We start from the raw sequence: 7,890 nt of genomic DNA on the forward strand, positions 1-7,890 counted from the left end.
CTTTAAGTTCACGTATAAATTAAATTATATTATAATTTAAGTTCACGTAAATTAAAATAGGCAAACTAAAAGTAGAAGTTTATAATATAAATTTATACGTGAACTTAAAGGTATAAATTAACTCCTAATTTTAAAGACCTTCCCAATGTTTTAAGATGTAATTCTTTAAAACTTTTTGACGCCTACATAGCGTCGGAAAATTATATTCTAAATCTCAAAAAACTTACCCACACTATATGGTGTGGCAAATTTAATTTACAAAACTTCCCGACGCCTACATAGCATCAGAAAATTAACTCCTAATTCTCAAAAAATTTCCCACACTATATGGCATCGTAAACCTAATTCCTAAAAACTTCTCGACATTAATAGGCATCGGGAAGTTTCTAGTCAACGAAATCCGCCCGGTGAAGGACCAAATAAACTTACCGACGCTAACTTTTTAAAATAGCGTTGATCAGTGTAAATATTTCTGACGATATAAAAGCGTTAAAAATTATTAGCGTCAATAAATATATCTTTTCTTGTAGTGATATTTAAATTTTTTCGCTAGTTCATTTATTGTTAACACGTTCTCAATATAATTAAATTAATGAAACCAATTAAATACGCTTTACATGGGTTCCAAAAACGGAATCATTATTTTTTTTTTGCTTTTTTCAAAGCACGTTTTACGCACCTACATATTTAAACAAGTCCATCGAATTTTATTTTACATGATCCAATTACGCCTAAACTCCAGCTAATTTTATTAATTGTAATCTGTAAACTGTAAATTGTAAGGCCAAATAAGGATAATAGACGAGATTAAAAGGCCACAAGTGGGGAACGCTAATAAACAAAACACCACCTTTTTCGGTGCTACAAGACATTTAGCGACAGTTTTCTATGAAAACCTATCGTTAAAACTCAAAATTAGACGACAGTTTCTAAGAAAACATTGTCTAATGTAGAGCTGGAAGCGTGCGGATTTGCAGAACTTAAAATCATTGTTAAATGTTCTATACACTTAATGACTGCATAAAAGATGTCGATTCACCAAACCGTCGTTAAAGCGTGCCTATATTTCTTCAACTGGTCCATATGGCATACCAGTTTGCATTAAAAGCTCCTCGTTATGTTATACCTACACTGGAGTTTTTTGATTAATGAAGTTTGTATATAAGTAAGACAAATGATTGAAACACTGGAAAATAAAATAAAATTGTCAAATGAATTGTTTATAAGAAATTTTGTAAATTTTGCTGCATATGATTGTTACTGACATATTTTTGGACTGATTCTTACACAATTAAAGAAAAGAAGAACACGAGTGAGCTTACTACACAAGCGTCACAACTAGAAACAAAGTCTTCTCTTACAAGCCTCAAAAGGAAGTGAATAATTCACATTATCATTATAAGATTGGACTGAACCCAAATCAGTGACAATCTCTTCTATCAACTCTCTGCAAATATGATCCTGCAAAGCCAAACCTATTCTTCCGATTTCTCGTTTCTCTCCCCAAGCAATGTCTTCACACACTTGTTCCACAGTCTCTTTCAAGGCTTTGCTACTCCACGGTGGTGATGGTGATGATGGCGGTGACAATGCTGCCATGAGATCCGCGCTATTCGATTCGAAACGAACATGCTTTCTATAATGCAGATCAGCACTGAGGGCAGGCTTTCTTTGAAGAGATTCACAAGTTAATCTATCGAAGATGCTTGGAGTAGTGATAATCAAGTCCTCTTCTACTGGCTTCTTCTTTTGCTGCCTCAGGTGATTTTGCATCACTCTTCCTACACCATGCTTAAAATTAGTGATTTATAGTAAAGATAAGATATTCAAATGGAAGGTTTAAAACCTTTTTTTTTTTTTTTTTTTCTTAATTTAAAGATAGTCATATCACTCTAAACCATAAACCAGGAAAAATAACACAGGTTTAGAATTGGGAATTAGGAAAATTGGATAATAAAATACTTGTGTTGTAACAAAAAGTTTCTATTAGGTATGGAATTTTAGCGACCGTTATTTTATTTCAATTTAGCTTTAGATAAAGTAAGTGTGAGTAGAGGGTCATGTTAAAGCGGAAAGAAACAAATACTAATACATGAATAATAACATATTCCATATTTTCTTAACCAATAAAAGGAAGTACTATGCATTTGTCCAAAATAGTTAGAAAAGAAAAAAGTTATCTGAAAGAACTGCAAGGCTTTTAATTAAAATAAATTTCCTCTCTTTTCGATTGAAGTTTAAGATACTCTAAGACAATAGGACCAAAAAGAATTGGACAAAATTAAGAAATGCGCCTCCTCAACTTAATTCTTCAACTTTGTATCCTTTTGTTAGAATTATGTGGCTCTTAAGTTAAAGTGTAAGAGGACAAATGTTGTAGAAATCTTGCAGTGCTTAAAAAACATATAAATCTTTTAGAGGCATTCTAGAAATTTATAGAAATTAAGCCCACCAGTACATCAAATAAATAGCAGATCCAACAAACTGCTAAAGCAATCATTATTTCCTAAAAATATCATGTAAGTGAATCTTTTAATTGAAGTATGAGAAGAATATCCTTTCCAAAAACAATTATGAAAAGAATATTGTGCTACCGATCTCACGAGTTATTTTCAAGACTAGACAGAAATAAAATATCATGAAAAGAGAAAAAATAATTGTGGAGAACTGTCTTAAGAAATTTGTTTAAAGGATTTCCACTTTTAGATTCACCTTTTAACAAACGTGCGTAGCGCGCACAAGTGTCATTTTATGATAAAGTCAAATTAAATATCACTCTTTTGTGACTCTCCAAGCTCTTCTTTTATCATATGTAACAATGATGAAAAGAGAATTTGGAGTTCTGTTTTTGTTTTTCTAATTAGAAAGACAAGTGGCAATAAAAGAGTATTTGAGAACGACAACAAGAATGATATTTTAGTAAAAAAGTACTTGGTGGATGTCATTGCTTTTGAGCACCACAAGTGCTAAGGAAAACAGAGTAAGCAGTAGTGGAGCGGCGATCATCCGGGCAAGATTTGGCTTCACTTATGGGCTTTGTATTACGAGTCTTATGAGACGTTTAGTTGGAGGATTCGTGTCATAGTTCGGATCATAGTAGTTCGTGATTTATTACAGTATTTTTTCTCACAAAAAATACACGTAAATCAAAAATAATTCTGAATCATAATTCTAATTCATCAACCAAACGCCCTCTTATTTTCTAATGTCAACGGCATTTGCGAGTGATTTACGTGTTCATTCTCAACCATTGATCAGCGTGAGTCTCACCATAAACAGTGACGCCCACCAATCAACAGCTGAGGATGAGTACGTGCTTCACTGGCGAGTGCACTCGTTTGAGAAAATCAACGAACCTTATCTTTTGGGCCTCTCAAAAAAAAAAACCCATTATGGGCCGGTTTGCTCCCCAACCAAATCCAATTGCATGCCACATGCATTGAAATTGCTCATCCTTAAAGTCATATTTCTAAGGCATATGCAAGCATGATGGCGTTTTATTTAACACAGCGCGCATGTTAGAAAAAGCGCTGCAAACGTTATGCTGCTTTTTTTTTTCCCTATAGTTGTGAAACACATGCCCTGTAAAAAAGTGGGTTTTGGCCAGATAAAGCCACAAAAGCTGCCTTGTTGTTGAGCTACATGCCTTCCTTTCTACTCCTCTCTCTTTCTCTCTCTTATCTTTTTCTTTTCTCTCTTTTGAACCTTCTTTGACTCCATCATGAAGGGTTTGCTGGATGCACACATCTTGTGGGGTCCATTTTCTATAAGATAATCACCTTGGACAATGCTGGCTAATTTCTTAATTACCTTCTCATAATCACCAATCTAATTTCCTAATTATTTGGTGATGTCTCTCTTTTACTTTTTCGTTTGCCCTATATAGGAATAGTCATCATCTCTAAGTGGATAATTCAATTTCTTGATTCTTTTGCTTGCTTAAGGCTGTTCCCTAGTTTTTTTCTTTTTCTTTTTTTTTTAAATCTTTACCTTAAAACATATTTTTTTTTCTTTCTTTAATTTAATTCCTATTTTGTTTTGGTTCCTAACCACATGACAACATTTATAATTCTAATTTATAGATGATTTTTTTTCTTTTTTTATTGTTACTATAATTTTAGCACTAGCTGTCAGTCAGTCTTAGTTAGATACAATAGTTAAATATATATTATTGCAAACAGTAGCACATGAAATCAGTTTGTCTCCCACTACTAGTAATGTTATTATATAACGGTCGCCTAAAATCAAGTGATAGTATCATTTCCTCACTTGGAATCCTAAAATAACTTTATCTGTGGGGGGAACTAGTCTATTACATGAAAAAAAAAAAAAAAAAAAAAAAAAAAATTTGTCTCCTCCCACCATGTGTATGCATCCTCCACAAATCTAGTCCCTACATTTCCAAACATTACATTTATTTCTATGGTACGTGTGATGGACATATCAAGACTTGCTAGATTTTTGGCTTTCAACCAAGTACTTGCTGGGTTTGATTTTCTTAGAGCTAGTAATTATAATTAACTATAATTCTACATTGTCTAATAAGCTAAGAGAGTATACAGGGAATTATCTCCCATTCACAATTCACGAAGCACAACATAAATGGACAAAGTACAATGGCACGAAGGAAAAATGAAATATCAATCAAATTAAAAGAAATACTTGGAAAGTTCTATGTATTAATGCCTTTTAATCGGTAGCAAATAGAATATGTAAACTAAATTTAAGAGAAAGTAAGGAAAGATTTAAAAAAACAAAAAAACAAAAAAAAGAGAAACCAAATAATTTGTGGAAATTAATTGCATAATTGGGTTAGTTAAAAAAGTCAAAATGTTGAGCGTATAATGATTGATGAATATAAATATAGAACTTGTCATGCAAAATTAAGATAAGAGACGTACCGTAATTATACGAGTGTCGTTTTGAGTACTGATAGCTACTCAAAGGAGAACGAGCCATAAACACATCAAGAACAGAAACCGGACTCGGCTGCTCAGCATTAATATAATTATGAAACATTTTCCCAACCCTAGCTTGATGATCACCACCAGTACTATTACTCTCCGGGCTTCCGAACACCGTTGTCGGCAGCAACGGAAGCCTCTCCGCCGAGCGGACGGCGTCAATGATCTTCTTCAGCGCCTTCAGGTCTCGATCGCACTTCTCCAATGCCCCGAGCAGTCGCCGCCTCTTCTCGGCAGTGGAATACTCCGACGGCACTACTAACGGCGACCGCGGTGGCAGCGCTTTCGACGTAGCCGTGGGCGCCTCTTCCAGCCCCATTAGCCGCGCCATGAGAGCCGGTGGGGCGCGGAAGTTCTCCGGCGAGTTCACCGAATTCGAGCGGCGTATCTTCGCCGGCAACGTTGGGCTCCTAGGCACTTCGCAGGAGAATCTTTGGAGGTTATTAGTGTTGCACTTTGCTTGATCTTTAGCTTTGCTTTCTCCTTTCACCGTTAATGGAGGGGAATTATTAGTCTCGTTAATTTTGTTAGAGGAAGACTTTTTCTTTTCCGTTGTACGACTAGACACCTCTCTCTTTTCCTGCCTTTTCCCTGAAAAATTTTCATAATAGAATGTAATGTTATTAACCAAGTAATGTATCAAAATTATTGATGAAGTGGGTAGAAATTTGATATCTAACTATGTAGCCAAAGAATATTCATGAAAAGGAAAATAAAAAGAAACTGAGGCAGAAAAAAGAAGAAATATTTAAACTTAACTAACAGACCAAAAGTGAGGAATTTTCTGCGGCTGTGGGAACCGGAGACGAAGTGGAACAAGCCAGACATGCAACCGACGGCCTTGGCATGCAGTTTCTCTGCGGTATTTTCACAGTGAGAAGACGACAAAGGCAGACTATCTTGTCTATTCATCTCTCTCTCTCTAGATCTCTCTCTCTCTTCTATGGTTGTTTTGTTTTAATGGCAAAAACTGTTCTTAGCTAGGGGTTGTAAAAGGACAAGAGAGAGATATATGCATATAATATTTATATACATATTTGTGTGTGTGTGTGTGTGTGTGTGTGTCTTACAAATGGAATGATAACGGTTAATAAATTGGGAGTGAGAAGAAATGGAAAAGAGATACAGAAATATGTGATTTGTGTCGGTAAAGGGTCTCTAGTATCGTCTGAAATCTGAAGAGAAAGTAAAAGAGTTAAAATGTATACATGTAAAGCAAAATGCACGCTTCCTGGAGTTTCCTTTTTGGCTTTAGCGAGCCAGAGGCAGCTTTCTTTCGTGTTTTTTTTTTTTCCCTTTTATTTTCTTGTTTTCTTTTTCTGTGATTTTGTTTTCTTTTCTCTTATAATATAGGCCGTTCGATCTTTCGGCCTTAAGACAATTTGCTTTGAGTTATTAAGAATGCCACGGGATTTCAGTGACTATCCACTTCTTCCCAGAGCCAGCGAAGCTGTGGAAAAAGGTTACAACTAATTAAAAGGAAAAGATGTGGAAATGAAACGAAAAGAAAAGAAAATATATGATGATATATATTATATATATCAGTGACTGTAACCCAAGTGGTCGTACGCATGACCCTGTCTCTGCCACGAACATTAACTTGTTGGCAATATATATTTGTAGGTGAATACTTTTAGATGGTGGGAAATTGGAATGATAAATTTACGTATCTTTTGATGGAGATGATACTTGGAATGCGTACAATTGGATAACATACGTTACAATTGTACTTGTACTATTTGGCATGTATAATAGGAATATTGATATTTATTTATTTTTCTATAATTTTGAGACAGAATTTAACTCTTCCTACTATATATATTGGGAAGGGCAACGTCTACTCAAAATACATTAGCATATTTATCCCCTCAAACTTATTTGGGGGCGTTTGATTATGGCGTCTGGTATGTCTTAATCACTAGAATTATATTATTAGGAAAGTAATAGAGAATAATATAATTCTTATAAAACATGTTGTTGCAGGGTAAAACGTCGAACTCTAAATAAGATTTTGGATGATACTCACACGCTTTAAATGAGAATAATAAATAATCAAGGATAGCTCAATCCTAGGCGCCACATCAACAAGCAATTCTCTTATGGGTCGATTGCTAGAAAGAAACGCCAAACGTAAGCATGAGGTCAACCATACCCGCAATCGAAGGGGAGAGGCTTCTGTCAATATTTTGAAGTTGAGGCTACGCAAAAGATGAGATCCGCAAGATTTGTCTCAAGATTTGTTATTGTAGTGAATTTTCTCTCCTCCCGCAATGAACGTAGCTATCAAATTGAGGGTGAATCACTATAAATTCTGTGTGTTTTTGTTTAAATTATGTTTTTAATTACTTTTTAGATCATTTAATTCACGTTAACCGTAAAGAAATTCGTTATTATTCTGGTAGCGATTTTCACCGTCAAAACATGCACTATCAAGTATGGTAGCGTTTTGAAAATTACCACACACAAAAAAAAACTAGTGCAATAAGGCCCCCTTCTATCTAACGATTGCAATGTGTCTTATTTTACCAAAAATTTCTTCCGGTAGTAATCTTGTAGTTTACATTTCGGTAACTAACATTTGACTAGTTAATTAAGCAACATAAATCAAAAGCTCAAATATTAGGGGCATAAATCCAAAGATCAACTCTTTAAAGAGCATTCAGACTCTAGGTTGGCTCAAACCGAACAAAAACACAATCAAGGGATCCAATCCAAAAAATATTTAAATCTATGAGACAAAAATAAATTACGACATTTGAACATGATAACATAAGATATAATATAAGATAAAGTAGCTAATTATATATTGACAAATTTATAAAAATATATATCATTTTCTAATATATAGATATGTTTTCAATGACTACGTTTTTATCATGGTTACTCATTAAATATATAAATTTGATGACGTGACTTGATAAAAATC

General features: G+C 34.3%; 1 protein-coding gene across 1 annotated transcript; it reads right to left on the minus strand.

The window, feature by feature from the left end:
- Positions 1 to 1,210: 1,210 nt before the first annotated feature.
- LOC21410547 lies at positions 1,211 to 6,045 on the minus strand. The gene is made up of 3 exons (XM_010112987.2): positions 5,732 to 6,045; positions 4,902 to 5,555; positions 1,211 to 1,781 (listed from the first exon to the last, which is right to left on the minus strand). Exons 1-3 carry the CDS (start codon positions 5,874 to 5,876, stop codon positions 1,339 to 1,341), a joined length of 1,242 nt encoding a protein of 413 aa, XP_010111289.1. The 5' UTR covers positions 5,877 to 6,045; the 3' UTR covers positions 1,211 to 1,338.
- Between the last annotated feature and the right edge of the window lie 1,845 nt (positions 6,046 to 7,890).

Source organism: Morus notabilis, unplaced genomic scaffold (assembly GCF_000414095.1).
Source record: "Morus notabilis unplaced genomic scaffold, ASM41409v2 Scaffold78, whole genome shotgun sequence".
NCBI classification, from domain to species: Eukaryota; Viridiplantae; Streptophyta; class Magnoliopsida; order Rosales; family Moraceae; genus Morus; species Morus notabilis.

Bases quoted from the DNA above. Each gene is read 5' to 3' on its own strand.
- LOC21410547 (XM_010112987.2), bottom strand. From the start codon at position 5,876: ATGAATAGACAAGATAGTCTGCCTTTGTCGTCTTCTCACTGTGAAAAT. The intron at 5,556-5,731 runs GTCTGTTAGTTA...AAAATTTTTCAG, and splicing joins CAGAAAATTCCTCACTTTTG to GGAAAAGGCAGGAAAAGAGA. The intron at 1,782-4,901 runs GTACGTCTCTTA...AGCATGGTGTAG, and splicing joins ACGACACTCGTATAATTACG to GAAGAGTGATGCAAAATCAC.